The sequence below is a fragment of the Hypanus sabinus genome, chromosome 2, assembly GCF_030144855.1.
Source record: "Hypanus sabinus isolate sHypSab1 chromosome 2, sHypSab1.hap1, whole genome shotgun sequence".
In the NCBI taxonomy this organism is placed as follows: domain Eukaryota; kingdom Metazoa; phylum Chordata; class Chondrichthyes; order Myliobatiformes; family Dasyatidae; genus Hypanus; species Hypanus sabinus.
In genome coordinates this window covers 34,325,749-34,344,738 of record NC_082707.1, presented here as the reverse complement: position 1 = coordinate 34,344,738, position 18,990 = coordinate 34,325,749, and the positions used below count along the sequence as shown (strand labels likewise).

The 18,990-nt window shown below is 40.2% G+C and overlaps 1 protein-coding gene across 3 annotated transcripts in view; it reads left to right on the top strand.

The window, feature by feature from the left end:
- Positions 1-18,767, top strand: part of LOC132404533 (apolipoprotein D-like) — a 33,715-nt gene extending 14,948 nt beyond the window's left edge. Inside the window, exons 2-7 of one of the 3 annotated variants that reach the window (XM_059988716.1) lie at positions 606-719; positions 2,402-2,534; positions 5,275-5,396; positions 7,509-7,600; positions 14,856-14,894; positions 17,621-18,767. In XM_059988716.1, the coding sequence (XP_059844699.1) occupies positions 2,418-2,534; positions 5,275-5,396; positions 7,509-7,600; positions 14,856-14,894; positions 17,621-17,850 (600 nt within the window). In that variant the 5' untranslated portion in view covers positions 606-719; positions 2,402-2,417 and the 3' untranslated portion in view covers positions 17,851-18,767. The remainder of the gene's footprint in view (positions 1-605; positions 720-2,401; positions 2,535-5,274; positions 5,397-7,508; positions 7,601-14,855; positions 14,895-17,620) is intronic. The other 2 variants (XM_059988725.1, XM_059988735.1) reach the window with 2 other exon arrangements.
- Positions 18,768-18,990: the final 223 nt, after the last annotated feature.

Genomic DNA, 18,990 nt, shown 5'->3' with positions numbered 1-18,990 from the left:
TCAACTTCGGGAAGAGGGGAGAGAGTGGGAAGCATTGGAGAGACACTCTGTAATGATCAATAAACCAATTGTTTGGAATCAAATGACCTTGCTGGCTATCTATCTCAGGGCTGGGTGGTTCTGGACCTGCACCGCTCCCCACCTCTGCACTCTTTCTCTGCCACCTGTCCTACACCCCCCTGGCAGTGTACAATTACAATGTTTGATGGACGCATGGGAAAAGTTTAGAAGTCTGATCCAAAGGAAAGCAAATGGGAATTGCTTGGTTAGGCATCTTTGATGGCATGAACAGATGGACCGAACGGCCTGCTTCTGCGCCTTACAACTCTATTAACTGCAAAGTGGGCTAGCACTTCAATCAAAGACCTGGCATCGAGTCTTGATTTAGTGATATATTTCATTATACTTTAGTTGAAACAGTAACGTAGGGAGCGTTGATTTAAGAGAATTTTTTTTAAGTGTTTGATGAAAGGAGGCATTTTCACCTGACCTGACGAACACAGTTACCTAAACTGGTGCATCACTGGGAACTCCCGTGGGATTACGGGGTGGGATCGCTCTTTCGCATTCTGTTCGGCAGGACTGATCTCGTGGTTTCTTGGCAGCTGGCGCTGATATAAGGATTCGTTTTCGAGCGGTGCAACAGATACCTGTATATATCAGTTGGGGTCAAGTCCAGAACACGCTGCCGCTCACTCTTCGTTTGGCTCTGCGCGAAGGTATTGGGGTTATTGACACTTAAAGGGTTTGTAATTCATTGTGGGGAGGGGCCGATGTAGCGAGGGGATTTCTGTGATATCGTTCCGTTTTAATGATATATAATTCTGCGTAAAGTACTACGTTTTGAATTGAGTCAGTGCCTAGTTGTGTTTTGCCAGACTTTGAAGAAATCCGTCGACATAAATTGAATTCTCCTGGAAATGAAGAAAACTGGTTTATTTTATTTTGCAGACGCGGCCATGTATTAGGAACTGGTTTGTGTGAACGTGGGTTTTCGTTGGTGCCTCCCGTTCAGAGAGATTTTTAATATATAGAGAGATAGGCTTATTTGACCGCATGGGTTGACTATTAAAGGCCGGGTGACGAAGTGTAAAACTTGAAACGAGGAGGGCTCGGGAAAGTGACTGAGATCTGAGTGAACTTATCACGGGTAACTTGCAGGTAGTGCTTAAACACAAGTCGAGAGTGAATTGGTGTATTTTGCAAATGAAGCTGAAGGGGTAAAGTTGTTTGATACGTGCAGAGATCAAGTTGAGCGGAAATCAACCATTTTAACAAAGCATTAGCAATTGGAATTGTTGGCAGGAACTGCGCACCACAGAGCAAGGCTGTAACCCAGCATTTTAGCTGGCACCATCGACAAATTGAGCAGCGGAGAATACAGGATATTGCAAAAAAAAACACTGTGCAGAACAATCCCTGTTTGCGTCTGCCTTCTGCAATTTGAATCTTGAGGCCCAAATATATTCGCCCAAGCGAAGAGATTTTTGGACATACCCGCATCTGTTTCGAAAGGCTGTCATCACGGGGCACTTGCAGCCCTCAAATCTGTTTTACGAGGCAGAGTTACAAATTTGCTAAAAGATTGAATTTTCAGTAAAATAAAGCCCGCCAAAATGTAGAAACTAAGTCTAAATTATTATAATTAATAATAAATTTAATGTAATTATTATAACTAGTATGAAATAATATAAATTATATAATTTATATTATGTGCTTTAACTGTACCTACGTACCTGTGATGCTGCCGCAAGCAAGTTCATTATTGTACCTGGATCTCACAGTACTGGCGTGTATAACGGCGAACTCGATTTGAGAAACTTGCAGCCCAGCATTTTGGCGCCTCTGCTAAAGGGCGTCGATTCTAGCATCGGAAGGAATTGAAAAATAATCAATCAGTGCTTCACTCAAACCAGTTATATTGAAGTTGCCCCCCCCCCCACCTCCCATTTACTTGAAAGGGAAACTGTGGCCTTATTTTCAGTCAAGGAAAGAGCAATCAAGACATTGTAGCGGTGTGCTACACGCAGCGCTAAATTGTGAGTCGGTTCGGATACGCTAGGAAATGGGTCGCCACAACATGGTATTTTTACAGAAATGGGCAACTTAGTGGGAGAATGGGGCTAGTAATACCGAACACAATATTTGTAACGTGAATCTTGTAGCTTTACACCAGTTGAATTAGTTGCTGCGAGCGAAGTGCCTTATTTAAACTGACGGGCACTGTTGTACATACTGTTTATTACAAATTACGATAAATTACACATTGCTCATTTAGACGAAGACGTAACAAAGATTTTTACCCATCGTGTATGTGAAGGAAGGATGCAAAAAGTAAAGTCAATTCAATTTCTACGCTTCTTGGCATTCAGACTTTTAAGAACTCTCTCTTGTGCTCCAGGGTCCCTTTAGACGATATGATGCAGCTGCTATCCCTGTTGTTGCTGTTTACTGCCCAATTTTGTTCCATTGCAACGGCAAAATTTGGTCTTTGTAAAAATCATAAAGTTCAAGAAAATTTCACCATGTCTGAGGTTAGTGACAACATTCTCTTTTTGCAGATGTGTAGTGGACCAGTTTTCTTTTATGCAGAACATTGAACAACAAAGGAACATGCGCTTATTCCATAATGCATGCACTGAAGGCAATGCCAAACTAAACCAAATCCATTCTGCCTTTTACGTGTGATCGATATCCCTTCATTCCCTGCATATTGGTTTATCTGTGTGACAGTCTATCAAATGTCACTACCAAAATCTTCCACCATTAATCCTGATACCTACCGCAGTCTATGTACAAAACTTGCCTGGCACATCTTCTTCCTACTTTCCCTCCTCTCAGCTTAAAATGCTTGTCCTCTAATGTTTGACTCTTCTACTTTCGAAGGGGGGAGAGATTTTGACTGTCAACCCTCTCCACCTCTCTCATAAGTGCAGTGCCCACTTTATTAGTACCTCCAGCACCTAATAAAGTGGCTGCCTGGTGTATGCTTGTGGTCTTTGGCTTGCATTTAGAGATGTTCTTCTGCATTGAAGTTACTTGAGTTGATGTTGCCTTCCTGTCAGCTTGAATCAGTCTCCACTGACTTCTCTCAGTAACAAGTCATTTTTGCCAAATAACTGGTGCTCACTGGATTTTTTTTTGGTTTGCACCATTCTCGTAATCTCTAGAGACTGGTGTGTATACAAATTCCAGGAGATCAGCAATTTGTGATATTCAAACCACCCTGCTCGGTACCAACGTCGTTCCATGGTCAAAGTCACTTAGATTACATTTCTTCCCCATTCTTATATTTGGTCTGAACAATAACTGAACCTCGTAACCATGCCTGCAAGCTTTTAAGCCTTGAGTTGTTGTCGGTGATGCATTAGGTGGCAACCTTGGCCGTTTCTTTAGCATTTAGCTGTTTATCAACGAGGCCGAGTTGCTAGCTCGATGCTCAATCCGGTAGAGATGAAAAGTGTGGAAGGAGCCAGCCAGATTCGAACCTGGGAACATTCATCCTGAATTCTGGTGTGGAGGCCTCATAATTGTCTGATTAGGTATTTGTATCGATAAGAAGCTGTACCAAATAAAGCAGCCACTGAGCGTAATTTTATAAGCTTCTATGAAGTCGCCCCATAACTTGAGATGCTTCAGAGAAATCAATCCAAATTGTGTAAAGAAGCATTTTGAATTATAATTGGTTCAGCAAATAACATCAGCAGGCTAGGGTTGTGGCTGTTCAATGTGGACTTGTGGGAAGGAATAGTCTGTTAACCACCATCTGTGGTGGTTTCAACATTTCATCGATGGGATGAATGAGAGATTAGGAGAAGTGTGCTTGGTACTTATTTTCCAAATCCTCAATCAGGCTTTTCTTTTTGAATAACAGCTCATTTGTATTATCTAAACAATTCTTAGACAAATGGGGATGATCAGGATATCAAAAGTATGTAAGAAATTTTGGTCTGAGGTTAAAAACACTTCCAAGGGTTGTTTCATTTCCTGAGGTGCAATGATTTTTCCACTGACCTATGAATGTGGAGTGTTCATTGACATGCAATCATTGATTTTTTTTTTTACTTCTATTTTAGCAGACTGTAACTTAGTTTCTAGCATGTTATTTAAGCTTAAAGTTTGGTATGGATCTTCCTGTAACCTGATCCTGAATTCCCTTCCTACTCTCGCTGTATGTTGAGCTTTCTAAATGATATCAATTAGAGATAGTGCAATTACATGGTTTTTGTTGAATACTCTTTGGACAAGAATTGACTTTCCAGTTTGTCTTTGCCATACTAGCTGATAATATCCTACTGAATTTTATTTCAGTACAACTAGGGAAGCATGGTAGCATAGTGGTTAGCACAATGCTTTACAGTACCAGCAGTCTGGGTTCAAAACGTATGCCCTTGACAATATGATTTTCCTCTAAGTGCTCCGGTATCCTCCCACAGTCCAAAGGCAGAGTTGTCCTGTGACTAGGTGAGGGTTAATTCAAGAGTTGCAGGGTGGCGTGGCTCGAAGGTTCGGAAGGGCCAATTCAGTAAATAAATGAACCGTTTCTCTTCCCTTTCATCCATTCAATGCCTTTTTCATCGCCTGGCTCATTAAATTTTTCTTTACCATCCTATAGCTTTTTTGCTATTATGCTTTTGACAACATACTAAAACAAGTTTTTGCTTATAAAACTGTTGGCACAGGAGTATTCTAAGTCTTAATCTGTTGTTCATTCCTTTTTCTTTAGATAGCCCATACAGTGGGGTTCTTAAGTGTTCCTAAACCAATCTGAGAAAACATTACCATCCCAATCATGACGTGTCCATTTGCTTTTGAATGACAATGAAACAGGTTATTAATTTTCTGTATATGTTCATCTTACTGATGTCATTTGCTGAACCAGTCATTGAAATATCTTGGAGAAGAATAGCACTACATGACCACATGAATTTAATTATTTTTCCCCTGTAATGTGAAAAATTGCCAGAGCCTCAACTTAATTTTCTACTAGACAGGAAAGATGGGCTTTTGTTCCCTTCTTGCTGACTTCAATACTTGTGACCATTAAGTAATGGAAGTTCCAGTATGCACTCGTACTCTCCCTGCATTTCTTTAAACAGAGCAAAGTCACTTGTTTTTGTTGGTAATAATTGTTGTAAAGTTATCCCTGCACTACCACTGGACCATTTAACTGGAGTTTCCTTCTAGTGATATTTTGAATAGTGCATTGTTGGTACTGATTAATCTGCTTCAACGGCATCATTTGTCTATACTAATATGTATTTAATTTCTCAGTATTTGGGAACCTGGTATGAAATTGAACGATCTGGTTCTACTAACAGCAACACCAGGTGCAATAAGGAAAGATACTCAGTAGATGACGAAAATAAGATTGAGCTCCTGACACAGTATGTGCAGTAAGTACCCCAGAGATTTCCTTTAAGTTAACGGTAAATATTTCTCTTATATAACAACAGCATGAGTGAATTTTTACTTGGGGAAACAGAGTGATTGAGTGGTATGTCTTTGAAGTTGTGTGAGGAAACCAGAGCACCTGGGGAAAACACATGCATTCCATGGGGTGGACATACCAAGACTCCTTACAGAATGGTGCCAAAATTGAATGCCCTGAGCTGAAAATGCTGGTGATAACAAATCTGATTCTGATGATTATATTTGTGCTCTTTATTAGATTAAATCTCCATTCTGTTTGCAGTGAAATTGAAGAAGACCCCAATCGCATGTTGATTTTCTGTTTGGCTAAAAAGAAATTCTTTCACCTAGATGCATCTGCCATTTTAACCAATTCTCGCATTTTATCAGTACTCCTGAGCAGTTTCCTATATGTTTATAAAGCAATCTGAGTGTCCCGTTTTTATTTAACCAACATCCAAATTGTTGAGAAGCAGAGTGAACAAAGCTGCATTCGGAAGAACTTCACTTTCAGATATTTTTATTCAAATGCTCAGAAAGCGGCTTCACATTTTGTACTGTTTCTTTAAAACCATTTAAAAACCCATTTTGTTGTCATCACTGTAATTCCTGATTCTTTATCTTTTCATGTCATTTGCCATTTAGGTTATTTTTTGCTGAAACTGTATATACCACAGAACTACTACAGTGCCCCTACCTACCACCGCCATTATCCCAGAATTGCACATATTTGATGTCCTTAGTAAAACTGGTGCTGCTTGCCACTGATTACTTATTTGGATCTCTGGTATTTTCAACATCAGAGGTTTTGAAAATTTGCTTTCCACAGGCACTAAGCCAACTGACTTTCTTTTAACTAGCTTACGTTGTATCTGCTATTAAAAATGGCTTCAACCATGACCATACTGGCCCTTGAGCATATATCGAAATGAAACTTTTATTGTTTTTAATTTCTTGGTCATTCAAGTCTTGTAGGTTTTAATCCAACAGCCTTTATACTTCCCTGCTACTATCAAGAAGTTACTTACAGAAATGTAAAATGTCATATTTTTAAAAAGATTATTGAGCTGCAGCGTGGATTAGACCCTTCTGGCCCTCTGAGCTGTGCCGCCCACACATCCCTCTATTTAATCTAAGCCTAATCACGGGACAGTTTACAATGGCCAATTAACCTACCAAAGACTGGTATGTTTTTGGTCTGTGGGTGGAAACCAGAGCATCCGAAGGAAACCAACTGATGCACCATCAATAACTCTCGGAGATGTGAGGTGAGATATAGGCTTTTATTGGCTGGAAGAAAGAACAAGCAGCAATTGACCACCACACTACATCCTGGAGACTGAGGCTGTGGCTGTGTCTCCAATTGCCTTTATACTGGGGTCCATGGGAAGAGCCACGGGAGCAGTCAGCTGGGGGGCATGTCCAGACAGGTATATATAGTTCACCAGACCAATGCAAGCTCCTTACAGACAGCCACAGGAACTGGTTGGGTCCCCTGTACTGTAAGGCATTGTGCTAACCACTGTGCTATGTTTCTAACACCTTCCGAGTTCACCACTACTACATTGTCCTTTCTCTAGTATGTGCCCATTCATTGACTAGCGGTTGACAACCCAGCCCACTCAATGCTAATTCTGCAACTGCACTAACTGATTGCAACTTGGACTTTGAGGCCTCAGTTCCACAGCTTTCTTCAAAGGTGCACTGGCCCAAATGGTGGCTAGGTGGCTGGACTTCACAACCTGCAGTCCCAGCTTCGGCAGCTCCCTTCTAGCCCTCTAATGGATCCTCACCTGTCAGAATGCAGTTTCACTGTTTCCAAATTTCTCTGATGCGCAGGGACTTTTAGAACATGGAAATATTTTAATTGATAAACTAATTAAATTATTCAACAAATATGCAAGGTTTTAAAAGTAAACTTTCAAAATTAATTATAACATATTTAAAATCAAGTATGTATTTTCAAATTTTATCCACGATGTGCTATCATTGATTCAAAAATAAATTATTCAGTAATATAAAACTAAGTCTTTTAGTTAACCCAACATTTTTAATTGAACTTGGCAAATCATTTAACATTATTTTCATCTGTGCAGGAAAGATGATACTCTAAGTATTCATAAAGGAGATATATTTTACTCTCAGCATGAGAAAAGTAAAGCCAAATTTTTCTTCAGAATTACAAATGGTAAGTATGTGAAAATGATTGCTTACCTTCTTGCCCACTGCTTCACAGGATTTGCTTTGCTTATAGTTGTAGCTAGCCAATAACAAAAACTAAATTTCAATGTCATGAGGTGAACTTGTAGGCAAATAGTTGTGGTGTTTTTGCTTGGTGTGGGTAGCATACTCAGAGCGGATAATCTTTTAACCTGAAGAATATATCGAAAATACTAGTGGAATGAAGAGGCAGTCACATTGCACTCTCACCTGTGTATAACAGACAGCAGTAGGTTATAGAAACATACGAGGGGTGATTGATAAGTTTGTGGCCTAAGGTAGAAGGAGACTATTTTAGAAAACCTAGCACATATTTTTCAACATAGACCCCTCCTACATTTACACACTTAGTCCAGCGGTTGTGGGCATACGGATCCCTTCTTTGTAGAAGGTGGTGCCTTGGACCTCCAGAAGTGGTTGACAGCAGGGGTAGAAGAGTTGAGATATTAACTTTCTGCACAATCACACAGAGTTGACCTGCATGTGCATGTAATGAGAGCTGTATAACTCATCTCCTTCTACCTGCCACTTCCATCTGCCACTTCTCAGCCTAGTTTTGCATCCTATGGATGTCCCATTGTAACTTCTGACAGTCCTCTACACTATCCACAACACACCCAACTTTTGTGTCATCATCAAATTTACTAACCCATCCCTTCACTTCCTCATCCAGGTAATTTGTAAAAATCACGAAGAGTAGGGGTCCCAGAACAGATCCCTGAGGCACACCACTGGTCACCAGCCTCCAGGCAGAATATGACCTGTGTACACCCACTCTTTGCCTTCTGTGGGCAAGCCAGTTCTGGATCCACAAAGCAATGTCCCCTTGGATCCCATGCCTCCCTGCTTTCTCAATAAGCCTTGCATGGGGTAACTTATCAAATGCCTTGCTGAAATCCATACACACTACATCTACTGCTCTTCCTTCATCAATGTATTTAGTCACATCCTCAAAATTATTCAATTAGGCTCGTAAGGCACGACCTGCCCTTTACAAAGCCATGCTGACTACTCCTAATCATATTATACCTCTCCAAATGTTCATAAATCCTGCCTCTCAGGATCTTCTCCATCAACTTACCAACCACCGAAGTAAGACTCACTGGCCTATAATTTCCTTGGCTATCCCTACTCCCTTTCTTGAATAAGGGAACAACATCCGCAACCCTCAAATCCTCCAGAACCTCTCCCATCCCCATTGATGATTCAAAGATCATTGCCAGAGGGTCAGCAATCTCCTCCCGCACCTCCCGCAGTAGCCTGGGATACATTCCATCCAGTCACAGTGAATTATCCAACTTGATGTTTTCCAAAAGCTCCAGCACATCCTCTTTCTTAATATCTACATTCTCAATCTTTTCAGTCCACTGCAAGTCATTCCTACAACCGCCAAGATCCTTTTCAGTAGTGAATACTGAAGGAAAGTATTCATTAAGTACCTCCGCTATTTCCTCCAGTTCCATACACATCTTTCCATTGTCACGCTTGATTGGTCCTATTCTCTTACATCTTATCCTCTTGCTCTTCACATACTTGTAGAATGCCATGGGGTTTTCCTTAATCCTGTCCACCAAGGCCATCCCATGGCCTCCTCTGACTCTCCTAATTTTGTTCTTAAGCTCCTTCCTGCTAGCCTTATAATCTTGTAGATCTCTATCATTACCTAGTTTTTTTGAACCTTTTGTAAACTCTTCTTCTTGACTAGATTTACAACAGCCTTTGTGCACAATGGATCTTTTACCCTACCATCCTTTCCATGTCTCATTGGAACATACCTACTTGGAACCCCACACAAATATCCCCTGAACATTTCTTCAGTACGTTTCCCTGAGGACATCTGTTTCCAATTCATGCTTCCAAGTTCCTGCCTAATAGCCTCATAGTTCTCCTTATTTCAGTTAAATGTTTCCCTATCTTGTCTGTTCCTATCCCTCTCCAATGCTATGGTAAAGGAGATAGAATTATGATCACTATCTCCAAAATGCTCTCCCACTGCAGACCTGACACCTGACCAGGTTCATTTCCCAATACCAGATCGGGTACAGTCTCTCCTCTTGTAGGCGTACCTACATATTGTGTCAAGAAATCTTCCTGAACACACCCAACAAACTCCACCCCATCTAAACCCCTCACTCTAGGGAGATGCAATCAATATTTGGGAAATTAAAATCTCCCAGCACAACAACCCTGTTATTATTAATCCTTTCCAGAATGTGTCTCCCTACCTGCTCCTCAATGTCCCGGTTACTATTGGGTGGTCTATGACAAAACACCCAGTAGAGTTATTGACCCTTTCCTATTCCTAACTTCCACCCACAGAGTCTCCGTAGACAACCCCTCCATGACTTCCTCCTTTTCTGCAGCCGTGACACTATCTCTGATCAACAGTGCCACGCACCCACCTCTTTTTGCCTCCCTCTCTGTCCTTTCTGAAACATCTACAGCCTGCCACTTGAAGTAGCCATTCCTGCCCCTGCATTATCCAAGTCTCTAATGGCCAGACCAACATATCTCCAAATGCTGATCCACACTCTCAGCTCATCTGCTTTATTCATGATACTCCTCGCATTAAAATAGACATGTCTCAAACCATCGGACTGAGCATGTTCCTCCTCTATCACCTGCCTGTCCTCCCTTTTGCACTGTCTCCAAACTTGCACTATTTGTGAGCTAACCTGCCTTTCCTTCATCACTTCAGTTCAGTTCCCACCCCACAACAATTCTAGTTCAAACTCTCCCCAATAGCCTTAGCAAAACTTCCCGCCAGGATATTGGTCCCCCCTGGGATTCAAGTGCAACCTGTCCTTTTTGTACAGATCACATCTGCCCCAGAAGAGGTCCCAAAGATCCAGAAATCTGAATCCCTGCCCTCCTGCTCCAATCCCTCAGCCAAGCATTTATCTTCCACATCATTCTATTCCTATACTCACTGTCACGTGGCACAGGCAGTAATTCCGAGATTACTACCTCTGAAATCCTGCTTCTCAACTTCCTCCCTAACTCCCTGTAGTCTGTTTTCAGGACCTCCTCCCTTTTCCTACCTATGTCATTGGTACCAATATGTACTACAACCTCTGGCTGTTCTCCTTCTCACTTCAAGATATCGTGGACACGATTAGAAACATCCCAGACCCTGGCACCTGGGAGGCAAACTACCATCCATGTTTCTTGCATCCACAGATTTTTTTTCCCTGTCCTCTCTGCTCCTACACTCCATTTCTTTTATTGACCTCAAATTATAGCAAAGTGAACATAAAATTTGATATAGATGATATGTATTTAACAGGGCTGTTGATGAAATTGTTCAGAAAATTGATTCATAGGATCATTGCATTTAGACCATAGCCCCTCTATCTATGTACCTAGCCAAATTTCTCTTAAATGTTGAAATCAAACCCATATCCACCTATCCACTGGCAGTTCACTCCACACTCCCACCATGCTCTGAGTAAAGAAGTTTCCCCTCATGATCCCCTTAAACATATCATCTTTCACCTTTAACCTATGACCTCTAACTCTAGTCTCAGCTAATTTCAGTGGGAAAAAGCCAACTTTCATATACCCTATCAATACCCCTCATACTTTATATACCTCCATCAAATCTCTCCTCATTCTCCTATGCTCTTGTGAATGATGTTCTAACCTATTCAACCTTTCTCTGCAACTCAGTTCCTCAAACCCTAGCAACTGAATTGGATGAAGTTACAGGATTATGATGGACTGGAAGAATGGAAAAGCCCTGAATTTTAAGTGAATTTGATGGCAGTCACATAACAAGCTCTGTTTATGCCAACAAAAATGAGATCTCAGCATGTCCACACCTAAATCTGCAACTAACAGACGGATTCACTGAATCTGCCTCCATACTTTATAGCTGGACTTTGCTGACTTGCCGAAATACCCCAGCACTTATTTTGTGGAATGTACTTGTAGGTCCTGTATCAGGTTAGGATTGGTTTAAAATATAGGAGTTCATTCATTTCAACCAAGATTTTATAGCTTCATGAAAGAAGGGGAAGGAGTGGTGAGTGAGTGGAATGGGTTGCCAGCAATGGTGGTGGAGGTAAAACGATAGGGTCTTTTAAGAGACTTTTGGATAAGTACATGGAGCTTAGAAAAATAGAGGGCTATAGGTAAGCCTAGTAATCTCTGCGGTGGGGACATGTTCAGCACAACTTTATTGTGCTGTAGGTTTTCTATGTTTTTTCTATAAGTTATATTACCATTTCTGTAAAATCACTCGAGTTATGACTATTTTTGTGTTTACATGTGACCTTAATTTTTTTAACAATGTATTTATGGCTTTTAATGTTATTTCCATTTTAAGGCAATTAGAAACAGTTAAAATTTGTCAGATGACTGCAAGGTGAATGTGGCTTTGGCAACTGTCAATGGTTTTGTGGGTGCGGCTCTATCTGGGCCATTCATTAGACACTGGTGGGTCTCCGCACAGATTCCAGCTGGCTTTCATCCAGCAAGTTGTTCTTTCTGAAAATACCCAAGATGAGGGCTTCTCAGGGAGCCAACAAGCATATATTCATGTAGTCCTGTAATTCATCATTTTGTTTTTGTACTCTAGAGTCAACTTTGGAAATGAAAAGGCAGTAATGGAATCGGGGAACAGTAGAGTGTAAGAGTGAGCTGATCAGCCTATGTTGTCCATGCCAACTCGTAGGCACCCTTGCATATTTATGCCATTTCCCAGCACTTGGTCATTAGCTCTCTACACCCTGGGCAGATCCAGTTGTTCATCTACTGAGTGCTATCAACAACCCACCTTCAAACACTTCCTCAGTCAGTGCACTCTAGATACTTGCCAATCTCTAGGCAGAGGATTCCTCTCCTAGTCACTTATCCCTTGCCCTAAATCTGTTGGGAAATGAACCTGGTCAGGTGTCAGATCTCTCGGTGGGAGTGCATTATGGAGGTAGTGATCACAACTCTATCTCCTCTACCATAGTGCTGGAGAGGGGTAGGAGCAGACAATTCGGGAAAGCATTTAATTGTGGTAGGGAAAAATATGATGCTATTAGGCAGGAACTTGGGAACATAAACTGGGAGCAGATGTTCTCAGGCAAATACATGGCAAAAATGTGGCAAATGTTCAGGGAATATTTGCATGGTGTTCTACATTGATGTGTTCCATTGAGGCAGGGAAAGGAGTGGAGGATAAAAGAACCATGGTGTACAAAAGATGGAGAAAATCTAGTTAAGAAGAAAGGAAAAGCTTATGAGAGGTTCAAGAAACTTGGTACTGTTATAGCTCTAGAAAATTACAAGGGTGCTAGGAAGGAACTCAAGAATGAAATTAGGAGAGCTAGAAGGGGCCATGAGAAGGCCATGTTGAGCAGGATTAAGGAAAGACCCAAGACATTCTACAGGTATGTGAAGAGCAAGAGGTTGAGCTGTGTGAGAATAGGACCAATTAGGAGTGATAGTGGAAATGTGTGCATGGAGTTGGAGGAGGCAGCAGAGGTACTTAATGAATACATTGCTTCAGTAATCACATTAAGAAAGCTGGAGCATACCAATGCATCATCGATAGGATGGGAGAAGTAGCAGAGGATTGGAAGGTTGCAAATGTTGTTCAAGAAAGGGAGTAGAGATAATCCAGGAAATTATAGACTAGTGAGTCTTTCTTCAATGGTGGGCAAGTTGTTGGAGAAGATCCTGAGAGACAGGGTTTATGAGCATTTGGATAGAGATGATCTGATTAGGGATGGTCAGTATAGCTTTGTCAAAGGGAGGTGGTGCTTTATGAGCCTGATTGAATTCTTTGAGGATGTAACAAAACACATTGATGAAGATAGAGCAGTGGATGTAGTAGATATGGATTTCAGTAAGGCATTCAATAAGGCTCATTCAAAAAGTAAGGAGGCACGGTCTCGAAGGAAACCTTGTTTTTTGGATCCAGAATTAGCTTGTCCACAAAAGTCAAAGGGTGGTTGTAAATGGTTCACATTCTGCATGGAGGTCGGTGAGCAGTGGTGTTCTGTGAGGATCTGTTCTGTGACCCCGCCTTTTTGTGATTTTTATAAATGATGCGGATGAGGTAGCAGGGTGGGTTAGTTATTTTGCTGATGACACAAAATTTGCGGGTGTTGTAGATAGTGTGGAGGGTTGTCACAGGTTACAGTGGGACATCGACAGGATGCACAACTGGGCTGAGAAGTGACAGATGGAATTCAACCCAGATAATTGTGAAGTGGTTCATTTCGATAGATTAAGTTTGAAAACAGAATATAATATTAACAGTAACACACTTGGCAGCGTGGAGGATCAGTGAGATCTTGAGGTCCGTGTCCATAGGATATTCAAAGCTGCTGCACAGGTTGAAGGTGTTGTTAAGAAGGTGTATGGTGTGATGGTCTTCAGCAACTGTGAGACTGAGCTCAAGAGCCGTGAGGTAATGTTCAAGTTATACAACGACCTCGGAGCCCACCTGGAGTACTTAGTCCAGTTCTGGTCACCTCACTGCAGGAGGGATGTGGATACTATAGAAAGGGTGCAGAGGAGATTTACAAGGATGTTGCCTGGATTGGGGAGCATGCCTTATGAGAATAGGTTGAATGAACTTGGCCTTTTCTCCTTGGAGAGACGGCAGATGAGAGGTGAGCTGTTAGAGGTGTCTTAAGATGATGAGAGGCATTGATCATGTGGATAGTCGGAGGCTTCTTCCCAGGCCTGCAGTGGCATAATTTTATGGCGCTTGCAAGTAGGTACAAGGGGGATGTCAAAGGTAAATTTTTCACACACTGTGCTGGGTGCATGGAATACATTGCCAGGGCTGATGGTGGAGGCGGATACAATAGGGTCTTTGAAGAGATTCATAGATAAGTACATCTTTTCTAAGCTCTGTGTTAGGGTAAATCTAGGCAGTTTCTAGAGTAGGTTACATGGTCCTCACAACATTGTGGGCCGAAGGGCCTGTAATGTGCTGCAGATTTCTATGTTCTGTGCCCTTTTTCCCTTTATTTGTCTCTGTTATGCGGAAGGTCTCCTGCAATTTACCCCTTTATACCCCTCATTTTATGTGCAAACTCAGCTGTCAGTCTGTAGTCTGTGAATTCCAGGTTTACTTCTACTTTTCCCAGACTGCGGCTCCATTAAAGTACTGACAGTGCCCTGATATGTAGGAGGTGCTTACTTTTGAGTACATCTAGATGTCTTCTGCTCTTGCAGTAATGTTTGTAAATTTAAAAAATTATTTTGCTATTCAACAGAATTCGACCGGTGGGGCAGTTATGCCTGGGGTTCACTTGGTAAGTAGGACTATTCATAGAAATGGAGTCAAGAAATTGTGTCAGGCAATCAAAAGTTTGGGACTTTGTTTACCAACTGAAAGCGGTGTTTTGTATTGTGGTCACAGAACCTCTGTTTGTCCTCCCTGGTGCATCAATTTTGTCATTTAATCTCACCCTATGTTATTTTATTTTTGTTCATATCCTCATTTGCCAATCTTTCTACTTGAAACCTAGTTTTCCAACATTTTCTATTTCTGCTGAGTGCCTTGATCTGTCACTTCAACTGTTTCTCTTATCACAGATGTTACAGCAAACATTTATAGCTTGTTTCATTGTTGAAACTGATATCTGCTACCATTGCATCTGATACCATTGCAATGGCTTCTTTGGTTCAAACTGTCTATAAGTGCAATTTGTCATTGGGTGTGGAGTTAACCTCTCTGTTATGGCCCTGTGCTAATGTTGTGTCTCTTGCTGGTATGCTATGTCAACCAAGGACTCTTTGCTTTCTGATTTCTTGGGTAATACTACTATAACAACCAGACTCATTTAAGCAGGTAATGGATGAGAAGATTTAAAATGGCAGCAGAATTTGTAAGTGTCTTCAATTAATATCTTTAATATGCATTATGAAATAAGAATTGTCTTTGATATTAGCCATGACATACGGTATGACAGAACGCAAGTTGTACTGTACTTTCTTGCAGGAAGTGGAGACCAGAGCATGATCTATAACAGGGGTGGCCAACCTTTTATATTCCATGCGTCAATTTTTTCACACACCATACAACTCTTGTATCCCATTCAATTCTTGTAAAAATGTTAATCTAGACATATTTAGCAATTTACATGATACTTTGATTTAATATAAGAACAAGATAAATGTTTCTTACCTTAATGAGACTTTAATAAATATATTTTGTCTTCTTTTGATTTCTTTTTTCTTAATCACATATTCTTTCCGTAACTCAGACCCAAGCACTAGCATCAGTTTTCCTTCTATTTCACCCTGATGTTGTGTTTTATAGTGTGTATTTAAAGTTCATGTCTTCTACTATGTGAGAAAGTATTTTCACAAACAATGCACAACGGTTTTCCTGACAGACCCACTATAAATAAGAACTAATTTTCCCACTGTTCATTGAATTTCAGGCTTACTGTCACTTTCTGTTTCTCTTTTGCTCATTTTCTTTTGCACTGTGATGGGTAACTGAATGTAAAAACAATGCTTAATTTTTGAATAAGTACAAAACTGCAAATCTTCACAAAGGACAAACAAAGCACAACTCCATAGCGCACGAGTGTCAATTGTAAGCCGACTGGAAAAAAACCTGCGACGCACCGCTGGTGCAGACGCCTGGTGCCTCAGGATCAAACTAGTATCAAATGTGTATTGAACACTTATGGAACAACTGCAGAACAAAAGTCCTTCTTTCCTAGTTTGACTCATTGAACATTGTTTTAATTGAAAACAGATTAATGTGAAAGATGATAACATTCGCCAAAAGATGTCCACAAAATAATAAAATTGCTAAAAGTAAATGCTAACTTTTAGATTTATTCTCAGTAAAACCCATTTCTAGCTCTAAGCTAGAAATTCCTGAATTCCTGTTACAGATTTTTTTCTACAGATCGGTTTTTGATTAATACTTTTTGCATGAGTAGGCTTACTTCTTTATTATTATCACTGGGGTGCAATGCACCACTTCTAATCATCCAATGCACCATAGGCTGGCCATCCCTGATCTATAAAATAAAGAATCCTAGTTCAAGGTTCCTTCCTCATGAAGGATAAGCAGCAACACAAATCTGAATCAAAAATAGAAAATGCTGTAATCAACAGGTCTGGCAGCATCTGTGCAAAGAGCAACATTTAATGTTTCATGTTGAACATTCTGAAGAAGGGTTTGTGACTTGAAACTTTTTCTCTGTTTCTCTTTCTGCAGGTATTGTCTAACTTGTCAAGTTTTTTAAAGGATTTTCTGCTTTTATTTCCAGTTTCCAGGATCTACTTTTTTAAAAATTTTTAGCAACATAAGTATCTCTAAAAATGGACTGTTTTGTTTAATTATGCTAAATTCAAGCATTTTAATCTTGCATTCCGTATCAAGTTTAATGGGATGCTGAACTCTGTTCAAAAATACTCCATTTGAAGGCCTTAGTGCTTGTTAGTTTTAATGTCCATTGTTTTTCAATTATGTCTTTTGATGGGCAGTTTATAACAATTGGCTGCTGCCCTGGCAACTCCACTGCCAAAGGGAAATTTGTGTCTTTTTTTGTACATTATGACTTTTTTTTCCAATTAAAATATATGATAAAGCTATATCAGAGTCATCTTAAGAATTTAAAAGAGCAGAGATTGCAGATGCTGGCATCTGAAGCCACACAAAGGTACTGGAGGGTAAAGTGGGTGAGGCAGAATACCAGCCGAGTTTCCCCACCAACCTTTGTGTTAATCTAAAAGAGCTGACCTTCTGATACTTTAATTGAACGTTATTTGAGGCTCATGACTTTACACCAACCTATAAAATTGACGGAGTAGGGGAGTTTCAGGGTTTGGAAGTGATGGCAGAGGTCAAGAATTTGGTGTACTGAGAGTCCAAAAATATATTTTTAGTGATACTTCCACATCTATCATTTGGAATTTGTGTGCCCAGTGCATCTATAAAGTTTTATGTAGCTGCTTTTACCTTAGAAGACTGGTAGCTTTTCTATATTAATGTTATGTATATTTGCTTTTGCAGACCACTTCGTTCTGCCATACTGGGTATTGGCCACCGACTATACATCTTACTCTCTGGTACTCTCATGCAGCAGTGCTCTTATAACACACCATGATTATATCTGGATTTTGGGAAGGGAACGGCAGTTACCAAAGAATGTCACTGATTACCTGCATGAAATATTGATAGCATCTGATATCGATGTTAAGTTAGTTCCAACTGATCAGCATAATTGCACTGTAGTGTACTGATCAGAACCTGTTTGAAAAGAAAACTAACACATCAATCTAGATCAATAATCAACTTGTCTTTCGTTTATTCCATTGTAAATCATACTACTTATTCAGCCAGAATTCTACCACATTCATTGAGTTATGAGTTGAACGTAACTTTCCTATCAGCAAACTTCACAAGTTTCTACTGAGCACCTCCAAAGCATGATCGTAAACTTCAAGGACACTTAATTAAAAGCAATTCTGACGTTCCCAATAAGTCACCATTCAAAATTTGCCTGCAATTCTAAATTTAAAAAGTAGCACAAGATAAGCAGAATAACTAACTCAGTATGCTGATGAGCATGAAGTTACCTCATCATGTATGTTTGTGCACAAGAGTAAAGGTCTCCTACTGAGTCCCTCCGATCATTATATCCTATTTACTTCACCACCTGCAATTCATATTAATGGACAGGAAAATCATGTTCTGGGAACAGCACTGAGCAATAATTGCTCTGTCTTGTTGATTTTGCTGTCATTCTGTTTTTTAGTCTCTTAACTATCAGTTCTTTAATTATCTTAAACTTTGAATTGATACTTACTGAATGTGTGGGACTTTCTGAAGTTTAATATGAAGTGATATTTTCAGCAATAGAAATGTAAAGTTATTATTGTGCCTTTTTCTATCTTCCTCGTGTTTATTGTTTTCAATATGAATTAGATGCCATTTCAAACTTCATGTTCTTGGTGTGGTATTTATGATTTGGAACCAATAGAAGGAGACAGATTTGCTGTTGGTTCCGATCATAACTGATGGTACTTCACTGTTGAAAGATTTTCAGTGAATTCCAGATTTGGGGAGGTAATTTCACTCCATTTCTATCTTCGCAGTGGGCTGAAACCAAATTTCCTGGTTTGCTTGGTGCAGGGTTGGAGGACACATTGATTTCAGATAAAATATTTAGGACACAAAGGGGACAATAAATTTCTTCCAAGAAATACAATTTTGCTTTAATGTTTTAATTATTGATGTATCTGAATGTGTTTATGTCTGATATTATATTTTTATTTCCTGTGAATGCTGGCAGAGACACAAAAATGTGGTTAAGATCAATATGGCAAAGTCCTGTCCTTGGAGTTGATTACAGTCAAAAGCAATAAGGTTGACTTGGAAGT